Source organism: Panthera onca, chromosome A1 (assembly GCF_046562875.1).
Source record: "Panthera onca isolate mPanOnc1 chromosome A1, mPanOnc1 haplotype 2, whole genome shotgun sequence".
Lineage (NCBI taxonomy): Eukaryota > Metazoa > Chordata > Mammalia > Carnivora > Felidae > Panthera > Panthera onca.
In genome coordinates, this window is record NC_138339.1 from 122,811,839 (window position 1) to 122,830,641 (window position 18,803).

The window sequence follows — 18,803 nt, forward strand, 5'->3', positions numbered from 1 at the left end:
CTTGCATGTGCACACGTGCAGTCTCTCAACATAAATTAACTCAAAAATATTGTTTTTTTTTAAAAGACAGGATAATCGGGGTGCCTGGGTGGCTCAGTCGGTTGGGCGGCCAACTTCGGCTCAGGTCATGATCTTGCGGTCTGTGAGTTCGAGCCCCGCGTCGGGCTCTGTGCTGACAGCTCAGAGCCTGAAGCCTGTTTCAGATTCTGTGTCTCCCTCTCTCTGACCCTCCCCCGTTCATGCTCTGTCTCTCCCTGTCTCAAAAATAAGTAAACGTTAAAAAAAAAATTAAAAAAAAAAAAGGATAATCAAGATCCTTGAAAAGGAATAATCCACAGCATATGACTTACAGCTAAAAATACTAGACATATTAAAAGGCAAGAAAATATAATTGTCAAGATATAAAATAAACAGTAAAAATAGACCTAGAAGCAAATCAAATATAGATGATTTTTAAAAAGGGGCAATTAATGATATATTAAAGAAAATAAAGGGGAGAAAATGAATAAAAAATAAATTGCAGGGGTGCCTGGATGACTCAGTTGGTTAAGTGTCCGGCTCTTGATTTCGGCTCAGGTCATGATCTCACACTTTTGTGAGTTTGAGCCCCACGTCAGGATCTGTGTTGGCAGCAGAAGCCTGCTTGGGATTCTCTCTCTCTTGCTCTCTCTCTGCCCCTTCCCCACTTGTGCTGTCTCTCTCAAAATAAACTTTAAAAAAAATAATAAATTTCAACAAAGAATCAGAATACAAGAACACCACATCAATAATAATATTATATTTTTAAGTAAGCTTTATATCCAGCACGGAGCTCAACGCAGGGCTTGCACCCATGACCTTGAGATCAAGACCTGAGCTGAGATCATGAGTCTGACACTTAACCAACTGAGCCACCCAGGTGACCCTCATTAAATGTAAATGGTCTAAACAAACCAATTAAAATACTAAGACTGACAGAGTGGATTACAAAACATGACCTAAAAATACACTGTCTGCAAAAAAAATCACTTCAGCATAACAATATAGGCATATCAAACATATCAAAGATTGAAAGGAAAGGGCAAAAACATTTATCAATGGAAAACAAGAGTAGCTATAATAATATCAGGAGCCATATTAACAAAGAAGACCTCAGAACAAAGATTACCAGAGAAAAACTTCACATAATGATCAAAATGTCAAACATGAAAAAGACATAGCAATTCTGAAAATGTGTATGTACCAAACAACAGAGCTCCAGCATGTGAAAAAAAAAGAACCAACTAAACAAAGCACACAAATCCATAAGTACAAGTACAGATGAAGATTATAACACACCTCTCTCAACAATTGTTTGAAAAACTAGACACAAAATCAGAAAAAAATGTAGAATTCTACCACCAATCAATAGGATCTAATTGACATTTATACAACACTCTACCCCTAACCAGCAAAATATACACTGTCCTCAAATGCACAGGGAATATATGTCCACATCTTTGCTATAAAGCAAACTTCAAAAATTTTAAAAAACTAAAATAATATAGAATGTACTTTCTGATCACAATGGAACCAAACTAGAAATCAGTAACAGAAAGATAACAGGAAAATCTTCAGATGTTTGGAAACTAAATACACATCAAAATAACCTATGAGTCACAGAGTAAGTCTCAAATGGAATAAAAAAAAAAAATACATGTAACTGAATGAAAACAAAATACAACATATTAAAATTTATAAGACACAGCTAAAGTAGTGCTGAGAGGGAAACTTATACCTCAAAGTGCATAAAATTAGAAGAGCAGAAAAAAAACCATCATAACCTAAGCTCACATTTTATTTATTTATTTTTATATTTATTTTTTCTTAATATATGAAATTTATTGTCAAATTGGTTTCCATACAACACACAGTGCTCATCCCAAAAGGTGCCCTGTTCAATGCCTATCACCTACCCTTCCCTCCCTCCCACCCCCCCATCAACCTTCAGTTTGTTCTCAGTTTTTAAGAGTCTCCTATGCTTTGGCTCTCTCCCACTCTAACCTCATTTTTTTTCCCCCCTTCCCCTCCCCCATGGGTTTCTGTTAAGTTTCTCAGGATCCACATAACAGTGAAAACATATGGTATCTGTCTTTTTCTGTATGGCTTATTTCACTTAGCATCACACTCTCCAGTTCCATCCACGTAGCTACAAAGGGCCATATTTCATTCTTTCTCATTGCCACGTAGTACTCCATTGTGTATATAAACCAAAATTTCTTTATCCATTCATCAGTTGATGGACATTGAGGCTTTTTCCACAATTTGGCTATTGTTGAGAGTGCTGCTTTAAACATTGGGGTACAAGTGCCCCTATGCATCAGTACTCCTGTATCCCTTGGGTAAATTCCTAGCAGTGCTACTGCTGGGTCATAGGGTAGGTCTATTTTTAATTTTCTGAGGAACCTCCACACTGTTTTCCAGAGCGGCTGCACCAATTTGCATTCCCACCGACAGTGGAAGAGGGTTCCCGTTTCTCCACATCCTCTCCAGCATCTATAGTCTCCTGATTTGTTCATTTTGGCTGCTCTGACTGGCGTGAGGTGATATCTGAGTGTGGTTTTGATTTGTATTTCCCTGATGAGGAGTGACGTTGAGCATCTTTTCATGTGCCTGTTGGCCATCCGGATGTCTTCTTTAGAGAAGTGTCTAATCATGTTTTCTGCCCATTTCTTCACTGGATTATTTGTTTTTTGGGTGTGGAGTTTGGTGAGCTCTTTATAGATTTTGAATACTAGCCCTTTGTCCGATATGTCATTTGCCAATATCTTTTCCCATTCCGTTGGTTGCCTTTTAGTTTTGTTGATTGTTTCCTTTGCTGTGCAGAAGCTTTTTATTTTGATGAGGTCTCAGTAGTTCATTTTTGCTTTTGTTTCCCTTGCCTCTGGAGACGTGGTGAGTAAGAAGTTGCTGTGGCCAAGATCAAAGAGGTTTTTGCCTGCTTTCTCCTCGAGGATTTTGATGGACTTACAGTGAGGTCTTTCATCCATTTTCAGTTTATTCTTGTGTATGGTGTAAGAAAGTGGTCCAGCTTAATTCTTCTGCATGTCACTGTCCAGTTTTCTCAGCACCACTTGCTGAAGAGACTGTTTTTATTCCATTGGATATTCTTTCCTGCTTTGTCAAAGATTAGTTGGCCATACATTTGTGGGTCCATTTCTGGGTTCTCTATTCTGTTCCATTGATCTGAGTGTCTGTTCTTGTTCCATTGATCTGAGTGTTCTTGTTCTTGTGTGTCTGTTCTTGTTCCATTGATCTGAGTGTCTGTGTACTATACTGTCTTGATGATTACAGCTTTGTAGTATAGCTTGAAGTCTGGGATTGTGATGCCTCCTGGTTTGGTTTTCTTTTTCAAGATTGCTTTGGCTATTCGGGGTCTTTTCTAGTTCGAAACAAATTTTAGGATTATTTGTTCTAGCTCTGTGAAGAATGCTGGTGCTATTTTGATAGAATTGCATTGAATATGTAGATTGCTTTGGGTAGTATCGGCATTTTAACAACATTTGTTCTTCCTATCCAGGAACATGGAATCTTTTTCCATTTTTTTGTGTCTTCTTAAATTTCTTTCATAAGCTTTCTATAGTTTTCAGCATATAGATTTTTCACCTCTTTGGTTAGATTTATTCCTAGGTATTTTATGGTTTTTTGTGCAACTGTAAATGGGATTGATTCCTTGATTTCTCCTTCTGTTGCTTCGTTGTTGGTGTATAGGAATACAACTGATTTATGTGGGTTGATTTTATATCCTGCAACTTTGCTGAATTCATGAATCAATTCTAGCAGTTTTTTGGTGGAATCTTTTGGGTTTTCCATATAGAGTATCATGTCATCTGCGAAGAGTGAAAGTTTGACCTCCTCCTGGCCGATTTGGATGCCTTTTTGTTTCTTTGTGTTGTCTGATTGCAGAGGCTAAGATTTCCAATACTATGTTGAAGAAAAAGACAGGTTCTTCACAAATGGTGTTAGGGAAGGGGCACCTGAGTGGCTCGGTTGGTTGAGCGTCCAACTTCGGCTCAGGTCAAGATCTCGCGGTTTGTGGGTTTGAATCCCGCATCAGGCTCTGTGCTGACAGCTCACAGCCTGGAGCCTGCTTTGGATTTTGTGTCTCCCTCTCCCTCTGCACCCCCCCCCCCCACACTCTGTCTCTCTCTCCTTCAAAAATAAATAAACATTAAAAAAATTTTTTTTAAATCATGTTTGGAAAACTGGACAGTTATATGCAAAAGAATGAAATGGGACTACTTTCTCACACAATACATAAAAATAAATTTAAAGTTAATAAAAGACAAAAGACCTAAATGTGAGACATGAAATCATAAAAATCCTAGAAGAGAGAACAGGCAGTAGTTTCTGTGACATTGGCTATAGCAACATTTTTCTAGATATGTCTCTTGAGCCAACGGAAATGAAAGGAAAAATAAACTAATTGGGACTATCTCAAAATAAAAAGCATCTGTACAACAAAGGAAACAATCAAGACAACTAAAAGACAACCTACTGAATAGGAGAGGATATTTGCAAATTTCATATGCAATAAAGTGTTACTATCAAAATATATAAAGAACGTTTACAATTGAACACTCAAAAAAACAAATAACCAAACTGAAAATGGGCACAAGACAAACAGATATTTCTCCAAAGATATACTGATGGCCAACAGACTCATGAAAAGGTGCTCAACATTACTGAAATGCAAATCAAAGCTACAAAGAGATATCACCTCACACCCGTCAGAATGGCTAACATCAACAACACAATAAACAGCAAGTGTTGGCAAGGATGTAGAGAAAAAGGACCCCTCATGCACTATTGGTGGGAAAGCAAACTGGTATAGCCACTGTGGCAAAGAGTATGTAGTTTCCTCAAAAAATTAAAAATAGAACTACCTCACGATTTGTACTACTGGATATTTATCCAAAGCATACAAAAACATTAATTCAAAAGGATATATGCACTCCTGTTTTTATTGTAGCATTATTTACACTAACCAAATTATGGAAGTGGTCTAAGTGTCCATCAATAGATGAATGGACAAATAAATGGTACATATATACGATGGAATATTATTCAACCATAAAAAAGAATGAAATCTTGACATTTGCAACAACATAAATGGAGCTAGAGAATCCACTCATGTGAGGAATTTAAGAAACAAAACAAATGAACAAAGGCGAAAAAAAAGAGAGAGACAAACCAAGAAATAGACTCTTAACTGCAAAGAAAAAACTGATGGTTACCAGAGGGGAAGAGGAGTGGGGAGAGCATGGGTGAAAAGGTGATGGGGATTAAAGAGTACACTCACCATGATACACACTAGTACACAACTGCTGAATTACTTTATTGTACACCCAAAACTAATCTAACGCTGTATGTTAAATATACTGGAATTAAAATAAAAATAAAAACTTAAAAAAATTTTTTAAAAATTACACAAACTAGAAATGAATTAAAGTAATTGAAAAAAGACTAAACTCAAAACTGGCAGAAGGAAGGAAATAATAAAGGTTAGAGCAGAATAAATGAGACAGAGAATAGAAAAAGAGAGAAAAGTCAAAGGGGGCACCTGGGTGGCTCAGTAGGTTGAATGTCTGACTTCAGTGCAGGTAATGATCTCACGGTTTGTGAGTATGAGCCCTGTGTTTGGCTCTGTGCTAACAGCTCAGAGCCTGGAGCCTGCTTCAGATTTTGTATCTCCCTCTCTCTCTGCCCCTCCCCTGCTTGTACTCAGTCTCTCTCTTTAATAAACATTAAAAAAAACAACAACAACAATCTAAAGGAACCCTGAAAACAATCTTGAAAAAGAAGAATAAAGCAGGAGGATTCACACTTCCTGATTTCAAAACATGTACAAACCTATAATAAATACAACATTTGGTATGGGAATAAAGACAGACACCTAGACAAAAGGAAGAAAGGAAAGAGTCCAGAAATAAACCCTTGCATATATGGCCAAATGACTTTTTGACAAGGATGTTAAGACCATTCAATTAGGAAAGGTCAGGTTTTTTTTAAACAAATGATGGTGGGAAAACTATACATCCACATGCAAAAGAATGAAGCTGGACCATTACCTGACAGCATACACAAAAATTAACTCAAAAGGGATCAAAAACCTACAACTATAAAACTCTTAAAAGAAAACATAGGACAAACCTTCATGACATGGGATTTGGCAATGATTTTTTGGATATAATACCAAAGGCATAGGCAGCAAGAGAAAAAATAAACAAATTGGATTTCATTAAACTAAAAACTTTTACATACAGGGGCATCTGGGTGGCTCAGTCATTTAAGTGTCTGACTCTTCATTTCAGCTCAGGTCAGGATCGCACAGTTCCTAGGATTGAGCCCTGCATCGGGCTCTGCACTGTCAGCAGAGTGTAATTGGGGTTCTCTCTCCCCCTCTCTGCCCCTTCCCCGCTGTCTCTCTCTCAAAATAAATAAATAAATAAACTTTAAAATAAATAAATAATAAAAACTTTTATATAAAAGGGAACTATTCAACAGAGTAAAAAGGCAACCAACAGAATAGGAGAAAATACTTGGGTATATTTTATAATGGGTTTAAGAGATTAATATCCAAAATGTATAAGGAAATTCTAAAACTCAAAAACAAAAAACAACCAACCTAATTCAAGAACAGGAAAAGGATCTGAATAGACATTTCAACAAAGAAGATACTCAAATGGCCAATAAGCACATGAAAAGATGATCTACATCACAATCATTAGGGAAATGCACATCAAAACCACAATGGGATACCACCTCACAACCATTAGGATGGCTGCTATTAAAAAAAACCCCAGAAAATAACAAGTGTTAGTGAGAATATGGAGAATTTGGAACCTCTGTACACTGTAGAAATATAAAACTGGTAAAACCGCTGTGGAAAACAGTAAGTGGTAATTCCTCAAAAAATTAAAAACAGAAATACCATATGATCAAGCAATACCACTCCTACGTATATACCCAAAAGAACTGAAAGCAGGGACTTGATCAGATACTTGTACAGGTATGTTCAAAGCAGTATTATACACAGTAACTAAAGCACGGAAGCAACCCAAGTGTCCACCATAGGATGAATGAATAAGCAAAATATGTTAATATACATAAAATTAAACATTATGCAACCTTAAAAAAGTAAGGAAATTCTGACACATGCTACAATTGGATAAATCTTGAGAAAAATATGCCAAGTGAAATAAGGCAGTCAAAAAAAGACAAATCCTGTAAGATTCCTCTTTTTTAAATTAATTAATTACAGTAAAACCTTGGATTTTGAGTAACTTGTTCTGCGAGTTGGTTCCACAAGAGAAGCAAACATTTCTAATCAATTTTAACTTGATAAACGAGCGATGTCTTGCAATATGAGTGGTACGTAATGCTGAACATCACATGATGAAACTGAGTCAATGGTTCTCCCTCTCCCTTTCTCGCTTGCTTGCTGCTGGATTGTGGGTGATCATCTCTCATGCTCAGATGCCTGGGCTCAAGCCACGGTATTTGGCAGAAAACAGTGATTTTTCAGAACACAAGAAAGTGCCCACAACTGGCACAAGTGTATTTTTTGTCACTTCAAAGCACCTATGGACAGTCCTTTGCTTTTCCATTCAAGAGGAAGTTTAGGAATGCTTTGCTTCATTCCAGGTCAGGCTGCCTGCAGATAGATATAGACCCTTTCCTGTGCTGTCTTATTGCCAGTTACATTAAATACAGCATACGACAAGAGTTTATTAATACTGTACTATAGTCAACAGCCATGGGAGCATATAAAATGGACCCCATGCAGCAACAGGTTGAAAAGAAAGGTGGTAAGAATAAAGAGGTGATTACAGTGGAAGTTAAGAAGGAAATCATCAAGAAGTACAAATGAGGTATGTGAGTGGCCGAGAATGCAAGATTTTATAAGTCTACATTTGCATCTCGTCTGGAGAGGAGGAGAAAAAGCAGAGGAATCCCTCACTTGAAATGAGATTAGGGAGCTGTATAAAATGTGGGAAACTGCAAAATTTTGTAGAAAAGTACCACCCATACAAGGCTGTAGCAGTGTGAGCGATGAATCTGTTTAATGACAATGCAAAGTCACATTTCCAGGAAATCCTCAAAATGAGGCAAAACCAAGTGTCATTGAGTAGGTTACTTGTTAAAGTTGCATGAAAAGAAAAAGATTCCACTGAGCAAATAGATAGCAGTGATTCCATTAGTGATAGTGAAAATCGTCCTACACAATAACCCTCCTCTCTCATCTCCCTCACACCAGCCACGAAATATTTTCAAAGGGAAGTGCAGGTTAATTGGTTTATCTTTCTTTATATTTTGTATTTTATTTAATATTTTTATTATATTACAGTATTGCAATTATTTTTATGTGAATATTTTTCAGTTGTGGAACGAATCATCTGAGTTTCCCTTATTTCTTACAGGGAAATTTGCTTCGATATACAAGTGCTGTGGATTATAAGCATGATTCTGGAATGAATTATACTCACAAACCAAGGTTTTACTATAATTATGTTTATGATTACTCTTTCATTTTTTGTTTTAGAGAGAGAGAAAGAGCAGGAGAGGGGCAGAGAGAGGGAGAGAGAATCTTAGGCAGGCTCCGTGCTCTATGCAGAGCCTGATGCAGGGTTAAATCTCACAACCCTGAGATCATGACGTGAGCCAAAATCAAGAGTCAGACACTTTAACCAATTGAGCCACCCAGGTGCCCTGTATGATTAGTCTTCAGCAAGATAATTAGAGTAGCCAAAATCATAGACAAAAAATAGAATGGTGATTGCTAGGGGCTAGGGAAAGCAGGGAATGGGAAATTGTTATTGAATGAGTACAGGATTTCACGTTTTTTTTTTAAACTTTTTTTTTTAACATTTATTTATTTTTGAGACAGACAGAGAGCATGAACAATGGAGGGTCAGAGAAAGAGGGAGACACAGAATCTGAAACAGACTCCAGGCTCCAAGCCGTCAGCACAGAGCCCAATGCAGGGCTCGAACCCACGGACTGCGAAATCATGACCTAAGCCGAAGTCGGACGCCCAACCAACCGAGCCACCCAGGCACCCCAGGATTTCAGTCTTACAAGATGAAAAGAGTTATGAAGATGGACATTGGTGATAGTTACATAACATTATTAATGTATTTAATACCACTGAACTGTACACTTAACAAAAAGGCTACTATGGGGGAGGCAGCTGGCTGGCTCAGTTGTTAGAAATGCAATTCTTGATTTTGGGGTTGTGAGTTTGAGCCCCATGTTGGGTGTAGTGATTACTTAAAAATAAAATATTTATTTATTTATTTTTTATTTTATTTTATTTTATTTTATTTTTTTAAATATTTATTTATTTTAATAAAATCTTTTAAAAATGGCTAAGATGGTAAATTTTATGTTATGTGTCTTTTTAACTTTTTTAACGTTTATTCAGTTTTGAGAGACAGAAAGAGAGCACAAGCAGGGGAGGAGCAGAGAGGAGACACAGAATCTGAAGCAGGCTCCAGGCTCTGAGCTGTCAGCTCAGAGCCCAATGCAGGGCTCGAACTCACTGAATGCAAGATCATGACCTGAGCTGAAGTCGGTCGCCCAACCGACTGAGCCACCCAGGCGCCCCTGTTATGTGTCTTTTAACACACACACACACACACAAAAGGGGGGGGGGGGGAGAAAATAAGTCTATCGGTGTGTTGGAAATGACAGAGCCAAGCCTGCCTTTTGTAGTGCTTCCTACATTGACAGATTTCCAATTAAAGTTAAACAAGTCTCCTCCAGCCATCCAAGATGCCAAAAGGAAAGAAGGTTACAGGGAGGAAGGTGGCTCTGGCCCCTGCTGCAATGAAGAAGCAGGAGGCCAAGAAGGTGGTCAATTCCATCTGAGAAAAGGTCCAAGAATTTTGGCATCAGACAGGATATCCAGCCCAAAAGGAACCTTACCTGCTTTGTCAAATGGCCCCACTACACCCACCTATAGTGGCAAAGGGCTATAAACTCTATAAACATTTAAAAGTGCCTCCCGAGGGCACCTGGATGGCTCATTTGGTTGAGCATCCAACTCTTGGTTTCGGCTCAGGTCATGATCTCAGAGTTTATGGGTTCAAGCCCGGCATCAGGCTCCATACTGTGAGCATGAAGCCTGCTTGGGATTCTGCCCCTCTCTCTGCTTATCCCCTGCTCATGCACTCACACTCTCTAAAAATAAATAATAAATAAACTTTAAAAGTGCCTTCCGCACAAAAAATAAAAATAAAATAAAAGTGCCTCCCGCAATTAACCAGTTCACCCAGGCTCTATACCACCAAACAGCTACTCAACTGCTTAAGCTGGCCCATAAATACAGAACAGAGACAAAGCAAGAGAAGAAGGAGAGACTGTTGACCTGGTCTGAGAAGAAAGCTGCAGGGAAAGAGGATGTCCCCGCTAAGAGGCCACCTGTCCTTCAAGCTGGGGTTAATACTATCACCACCTCAATAGAAAATAAGAAGGTTCACTTGGTAGTAACTGCACATGATGTGGATCCCACTGAGCTGATTGATGTCCTGTGTCTTCAGATGGGGGTTCCCTACTGCTTTATCAAGGGGAAGGCCCAGATTGGGGTTTCTGGCCCATGGAAAGACCTGTACCACTGCTGACTTCACACAGCTTAACTTGGAAGACAAAGAAGCTCTGCCTAAGCTGGTGGAAGCTATCAGGACCAATTACAATGACAGATATGATGAGATCCACTATCACTGGGGAAGCAACGTACGGGGTCCAAAGTCAGTGGTTTGCATTGCCAAGTTGGAAAAAGGAAAGGCTAAATAACTGTCCACCAAACTGGGCTAAGTGTATGCTGTTGAATTTTCTGTACATAAAAGTAATAAAAAGTTCTCTTCTGGGGTACCTGGGTGGCTCAGTCGGTTAAGCATCCTACTTCAGCTCAGATCCTGATCTCACAGTTCCTGAGTTTGAGCCCCACATCGGGCTGTTGGCTGTTGGCGTTGAGCCCGCTTCAGATCCTCTGTCTGCCTCGCTCTCTGCCCCTCACCCACTCACACTCTATCTCTCTCTCAAAAATAAATAAACATTAAAAAAAGTTATCTTCCAAAACAAACAAAACAAAAACAAAGGTTAAACAAAACATTGTTTTTCAATAATGTTGTTTCAAGTGAGTGCAATTTAAAATTACCATGCAAGCCTCCATTAAGGCAGTGTGCATCTCATCTGTTTTGTGCTCTTGATCTGCACCAGCGTCAAGTAGAAATCGAACCATATCCAGATGGCCTTAAAGAAAAGAACACAAATTTTAAAATTGTATTTCTAAGGAACTGAGTATTAATTTAATACGTAAGAATTAAAATGAGGAATCATTTTCTTTCAGGTATCTATACAAAAGTTTAAGAGAATTAATTTTTCATTCAATAAAGCAATGACACTTTTACAAAGCCAATCCAAACTAATAAGCAGGCTCTCGTCAAGGTATCTAGGTTTTAAAGATTGAATTAGTTCAAAGCACATAATTCAAGTTAAATAAAGCAATAATACTATTATATATTCTATTATAAACTACTTATCAAACTATCAAATCAAAACACTGAAATCAAATCAAATGCCAGGTAAAGTATGTTTGCATCATATTTTTCATAAAAACAGCATTAACATAATGACCATAAACTCACTGTGGAAATGAACAGGCATAGAATAATCCTTTCAAAATAATTTCAACCCTCTGGATACATTTAATATATAAAAAGCCTTAACAGTCAGCAAGAAAAAGACAAACACTCCAGTAGAAAAATGGATGAAGGACATGAAATGGTTATTAAAAAAGAAAAGCAAATGATTACTAAACTGAAAAAAAAAAATTAAACCTTCCTATTAAACAAATGCAAATTAAAATGAGACACCATTTTCTATTATCAAAATGGCAAATATTAAAAAGAATGATAATACCCAGTGTTGGTGAGGGTGTAGGGTGGGATAAAGGGCACTCTCAAACACTGCTGGTGGGAGTGTAAATTGGTTCAACCTTTCTAGAAGGCAATTTGGCAATATGTATCAAAAGCCTTAAAAATGTCCATACCCTTTGACCCAGCAATTCCACTTCCAGGAATTTATCCTAAGGAAATAATCAGAGATTAGGCAAAGATGTCTACACAAGGATGTTATTACAGTGTTTTTAATAATAGTGAAAAACTGGGAACAATTCAAGTGTCCAACAATAGGCATTATGGTGCATCCATCTGAAGTATTTGCAAAGACTACGAGTTCCCTACCCAATACCCACTCTTTCAGTCTTCCTTAATAGTAGAACTCTGATTTTATCTGAGTGGCAAAATGCCTGACTAAAAGACTACATTTCCCAGCTTCCCTTGTTATGTGTAGCCAGTGTGATGTAAGTGGTAGCTATAAGGCAGAACTTCTATGAAGATTCCTTAAAGGTAGCTTACTAAATTGAAGGACACTCCCCATTTTGCCCTTACCCTTTCATCCTTCCTAGAATATGGATTGCTGGGGCTCTAGCTACCATTTTGGAGTGTAGGTAACTTTGAGGATAGAAACCACATACTAGAAAGGTAGAGCAGAAAAAAGAGAATTCTGAGATCTTGATAGCAGTGGAACTGCTGCTAAACTAGCTCTAGACAGCCTACCCTTGGACTTGATTTATGTAAAAAAGAAAAAGCCTCTCTTTTGTTCAAATAATTCTTAATTTAGGTTTCATGACATGTGCAGCCTAACCCACTCCTGAAATAGTGAAGTACTATGTGACCACCAAAAGCTGTGTTAGAAAAATATTTCTTGAGATGGGAAATGTTCATGACATATTGCTAAATAAAATAAGCACACTACAAAACAGTTAAGTTTGGTTGTATAGGTTAAAAATTATACATATGTTTATATATATATGCTTTAAAAACACACTGGAAGTAAATATACTAAAATACTGTTTACATGCCTTCATCTTTAGGGGGTAACATTACATGTCACTGTAAAATTTCCTTTCCTTACCCTATTCTGTGTTTTTCAAGTTTTCTATATCAACTGTGATTATTATTTTTACTGTTATCTGAGTGTGCTTTATTTTTGAAGTAATAGTTGGAAAAATCATATAAAACAAAAGTTATTAAATAACAGAAACCTTCAAGTTTTATGCTACAAGTTTTCGTTGACTTCATAGCTACCTGAATAAATAGAAATTAAAATAATAAACACACTGTTAAATTATACTTTATGAGATACAGACTAAAATAGACTTTCTATATAATCTCTTAGAAGCTAGATAATTTGACAGCACAAGGAAAACCTAAGTAATACAAAATTAATTCAAATATTTAATCCTCGGGGCGCTTATGTGGCTCAGACAGTTGAGTGTCCAACTCTTGATTTCGTCTTAGGTCATGATCTCATGGTTTGTGACATCGAGCCATACATTGGGCTCTGCGCTGACAGTGTGGAGCCTGCTTGGGATTCTCTCTCTCTCTCTCTCTCTCTCTCTCTCTCTCTCTGCTCTTCCCCCAGCTTGTGCACAAGCACATGCACGTGCTCTCTGTTCTCTGTCTCTTGCTCAAAATATATACACATTAAAAAAAAAACCCTCAAAATTCAAATATTTAAATATTCAAAGTTGATATGAAAAAAATATATAAATATTCATATAGAGAGAGAGTACCTTTGTAGCATGCAAGGGTAAGAGCACTTTCTTTGAATTCATTAGAATGAGTGTTGATGCCTGCCCCATGATCCAGAAGAACTCTTGCAACTTCCACATGACCTGCACTGGCTGCTTCCATCAAGGGGGTATGTCCATTTTCATTATGATCTTCTATATTTGCACCTTCATTAAGTAGCACTTTCACAATGTCAACAAATCCTCCAGCACAGGCATAAGTTAGTGCAGTATTTCCTAACAGAAGCCAAAAAGAAATATAGAATTATGATAAAATGGAGACAATTATAATTATGCCATGCTCGAGCTCTACCTCTTCAATTCCTTTACATAAACCACTAAAACTATCATCTCAAGTTTTTTTGTTCTATTGGTTAGAAGTAGCAATCTTAATTTTCTTACTAATTAAAAGATTTATTATAAACAGGTCAATTTACTTCTCTTCCTGCTAAAGATATGTGTCAGATGGAAAATGTACCTAAAACAATGAATTGTCTTATGAATAAAATGTATAAAGGAAAGGTAAAAGAAAATTAAGACATGAATATACATAGAAAGAAAATGTTAAATATTCCTAAATTGTACTGTAATGAAAAAAAGAATCATTTTGAATGATACATAGAATATTTTAGATAAAAATATGCTAAAAGGGGATTTTTTTTAAATGACACTTAATCTCACTGGACAAGCTAATGAAGTAGGAAGATATAAACCCCCCTCAGCATAACTCCTTCAAAAGAAAAATTTCTTTACAAGGTCATTATCCCTTGGTTTGCCACTTCTTTCTTTCCTGATTTTATTTTGAGGATTTTTATTTATTAGAGGGGGTAAGAGAAGTGGTTTAACTATCCAACAGTATGAGACTAAAGAAGACTGTTTTAAAGATTCAGTAAGAAGAGTAACATTAAAGAATCCAATGTGTTCAGAATTCAACTGTTCAACCATGTTACACATTAAGCATATTACTATTATTACAACTAAGACAAAGTGGTCAGCAAAATGGTCTACAAATCCTTCTGGGAAGTCTTGCTTATTTTATTATTTTTTTTGAAGTTTGTTTGTTTATTTAGAGAGCGCATGCACGCAAAAGCGAACATGACCAGAGGAGGAGCAGACAGAGAGGGAGAGAGAGAATCCCAAGCAGGCTCCATACTGTCAGCACAGAGCCGGGGATGGGGCTCAAGCTCATGAACCATGAGATTATGACCTGAGCCGAAACCAAGAGTCAGAAGCTTGACTCACCGAGCCACCCAGGCATGTCGCCTAATTTATTTTTAAAATGAGCAAGACTTCCTAGGGGCTTCCTCCTCACTGTTAGTGCAGGGCCTGCTTGGGATTCTCTCTCTCCCTCTCTCTCTGCCCTTCCCCTCTTGCATGTACCCTCACGCTCATTCAAAATAAATAAATTCACTTTAAAAAATCATTAAAAAAAAATAAGGCTACATTTAATATTCACTTAATGGTATGAAACACTGATATGCTTTCATTATGCAAATTTTTAAAAATTATGTTGTTGCCTCACTAAATCCAAGGAATCCTACTACTAAAACTGTACTTATAACTCAAGACACATGACCAAGGCTCCTCCAGTCTGTGTGTCTGGGAAAGACAAATAACTAAAAGAACAGCCCTTACTGTAATAACTTTCATTCTGCCACAAGAATATCTTAATAGTAAATGCATTCGGTATGTCTGACATGGAAATTATTTACCACAGGGTAAATAATCTCAGGTTAATTTATAATCTAAAGACAAGAGAGTTGGATTTAAATGAGATAAAGAATTATAAGATATACAGTTCCTAATTTTGCCTCTTTATATGTTACATATCATTATGGCAAAAAAGAAAGTGTCCCCAACAGAAAAACTGTCACTCTTAGGCAAACACAATCTCAGTCTTTTGATATCAAATTAATTTATATTTTACTCAGAGATCCTGAACAATGGCTAAGATTTTTCTGTAGGTTCACTACTGTTGTGCAGATGTAAAAATCAAATTTTTATCTCTCAGGTTACAATTAAATATATCAATTTCCTTTCCTCAAATTTACACATCACTTTCTACTTACCTGTTGCTGACTGGGAGTTGACATCTGCATCATGAAGAAGTAATAATTTCACGATATCTAAGTAACCTCCACTGGATGCTGCCATTAGGGGAGTTATATCTCCTTTATTCCCTCGATCTTCAACATTAGCATGCATAGCAAGCAATACCTTTAAAACACATACACACAGAGGGAATGTCAATTCTTACTATTAATAGTACTTCTAGAGAATATACTGAATCTGGAAAGATATTCTTTTAGAGTGGGGGTGAAGAAAAATAAAAAAATAACCACCTTTTGGGAAAATATGCCAGTGCTCACCACTTAAAACACTAAGTTAGATGTTATTTTTTACAATTCCATTACATATTGATCTTTAGGTAATGTAGGTAATCACATTAGCCAACCCATGATAAAATGTTAACTGCTCTTTTCAAAGAGTTTGTGTTATGCTTGGGGTTATCTAGCAAGAGAACAGCAAAACTATACTCCCCAAACAGAAACTATCTGGTAAACACATGGGTATTTCCCAATACTGCTAAAACAGACAGAAAAAAACTATAAGAATTGAGGTAATCTGGATGAAATGAAAATAAATCACTACTTTACATTATAGCTGTGTATTATTTCTAAGGATGAGTTTTAAAATATTACTATTATTTCTATGTGCTTCTTATTCATTAGGAACAGTTCTGAGTAGAAAAATTTTTGAGCAGAAAAATGGACCATGCCCAATTGCGTGTGTAGGCAACAAAATTAACTATGTACGAGTTTCTATTTTACCCACTGCCTGAAAGGAAAGAACTTGCCCTGTAACTATAATTTCTTTTATTAGTGATAACAAAAATCAAAATCCTTCCACAATTTCAATCACTCAAGATAATTTCTGCTTACTTGTGCTAATTCATAATACCCTGCTGAACAAGCCAAACACAGCAGACTTTCTCCTTCTTCTGTATGTTCATTTACACTTCTGCCTTCATCTAGCAATTTACGAACAGCATTCACATCCCCATCTGAACAAGCTTCTGCCAGACTACGACTGAAAACAAAACCATCAACAATTAGCCAACACAGAAAGACTCAGAACCCTCTCAAAATAAATTACATTAAATACAAAGAGTCATACATAGAAAAATGTTGATACGGTAAGGAAAAAAAATTGCATGAACATTTTGTGTGCTGAGCATCTTGTTTGCAATACTAATTATTCATGTAGGCCAACCAAGCCAGAAAGGCAATAAGTGAATATGAAAACAGCTGTCATTTTTATTTTGTGAAATGTTCTAACATACTGTCATATTAAATTTTAAATAAAGTACATGTACAAGTTTTTAAACTCTACCAATGCAATAATCTGCAAAGACATTTGGGATATAATTCCATGGTTTAAAATTTTGTTTGGTAACAGAAGGTTCAATCTAAGTAAAAATTTTACTACAGAATGTTTAACAAAATCAGGGAGCCTGGCTGGCTCAGTCAGTAGAGCATGCAACTCTTAATCTCAGGATTGTGAGTTCAAGCCCCATGTTGGGTGTAGAGGTTACTTAAAACAACAACAACAAAAAAACCCCAAAACTTTAAAAAAAAAAAGAGGCGTGCCTGGGTGGCTCGGTTGGTTAAGCGTCCAACTTTGGCTCAGGTCATGGTCTCATAGTTTGTGGGTTTGAGCCCCGCATTAAGCTCTGTGCTGACAGCTCAGAGCCTGGAGCCTGCTTCCGATTCTGTGTTCCCCTCTCTCTCTCTGCCCCTCTCCTGCTCACACTGTCTGTCTGTCTGTGTGTCTGTCTTTCTCTCTCTCAAAAATGAATAACCATTAAAAAAAAAATTGATAAATCTCAAACTTTAATATGCACATGAATCACCCATTTTTCTTGTTAAAATACAGATTCTGATTCAGTAGCTCTGAGGTGAGGTCTGGAATTCTGCATTTCTAATGAGATCTAAGGCACTGCTTGCTGCTACTGCTACTTATGAATCATATTTGAGTAGCAAGCACTTGGATTAGAGCAACCTATTTCATTTATTATTACTTAAGCAGTTTAGAGTGTACTAGGATAATCAGAGTAAGTAACTGCCTTAGAAATAGAAATCAGATCTTTATTCACTTTGGATTTCTCACTTGTGGTATTTTCATTCCACAAGAATGGTCAATGAATATGAGTAGAATGCAAGAATAAAAATATAACATCTATTTTTATATCCACACACATATATATATAACACCATATATATACACTTAAAATATTAATAGCCATTCTAATAGCCACTTAGCTAAAGTTTATAAATCCCTCCAAAAGATATACTTGACCAAAATTTGTTACTTCCCCAAAGTCCACTCCAGAAAATGTCTAATATCCAGAAGAATTCATTATACACATACGTGTCTACTTGTCCTGCATTGTGGCTGTTTTCTGCTCTCATTCGGGTCAGTGCAGCAGCAGCTTCATCTAGTGCACAACTTACTGAGGATGTCAGTCTCCGGAGTACCTCAGGGTCTGCAAAAGCTTTACCATCAGCAGTTGACAATTTGCCAATTCCTTCAGCATGCGTCAATGAATCAGGCAGCACAGGGGAAGAAAAAACATAAAGTGCAAGTTGTAATTACATTTCTAAACACTACTATGTAGGGCAAAACCGGCAGAGTCTCCATAGATAAGGCTGACATTCAGAACATAAGGTTGATATCAATTTTGTCACTAATGTCAAAAGGCCATCACATAACCACCTGTTTTAGTCTTTCCATCTTTGCAATGCACATCATACTAATTTGTTCCCTACCTAATTCCAAATGTAACTTAACGTGAGGCTCATTGAGGAAAATGAAAGTTCTTTCAAAATATATAGTCATACTGTAAGATCTCTAGTATAAGATCATATTTATCTATACTCTTTTCAGTAGTAATAAAGGGAATATTCTGTACTATTATAACAAACAACCCAACAGTTTTTCCTTTTGGTGGAATAGCCACCTAGAACCATCTTCTAGGTTAACAGTATAAATTGAAATAAGTTCATTCTTATATTTATTATGTTCTTGTGATTTGCAGACATTGGGAAGACAAAAAGGGATAAGGCATAGTTCCCATCCTTATGGA

The 18,803-nt window shown here is 36.8% G+C and overlaps 1 protein-coding gene and 1 pseudogene across 4 annotated transcripts in view; one reads left to right on the top strand and one right to left on the bottom strand.

The window, feature by feature from the left end:
- ANKHD1 (ankyrin repeat and KH domain containing 1) overlaps positions 1-18,803 on the bottom strand; it is a 131,607-nt gene that overhangs the window by 78,570 nt on the left and 34,234 nt on the right. For all 4 annotated transcript variants that reach the window (XM_060635934.2, XM_060635932.2, XM_060635935.2 and 1 more), the window contains exons 3-7: positions 18,089-18,245; positions 16,600-16,747; positions 15,727-15,874; positions 13,661-13,894; positions 11,180-11,274 (exon numbers count right to left, since the gene is read on the bottom strand). In XM_060635934.2, coding sequence (XP_060491917.2) covers positions 11,180-11,274; positions 13,661-13,894; positions 15,727-15,874; positions 16,600-16,747; positions 18,089-18,245 — 782 coding nt within the window. The remainder of the gene's footprint in view (positions 1-11,179; positions 11,275-13,660; positions 13,895-15,726; positions 15,875-16,599; positions 16,748-18,088; positions 18,246-18,803) is intronic.
- Positions 9,796-10,836, top strand: LOC132681468 (large ribosomal subunit protein eL8-like; annotated as a pseudogene).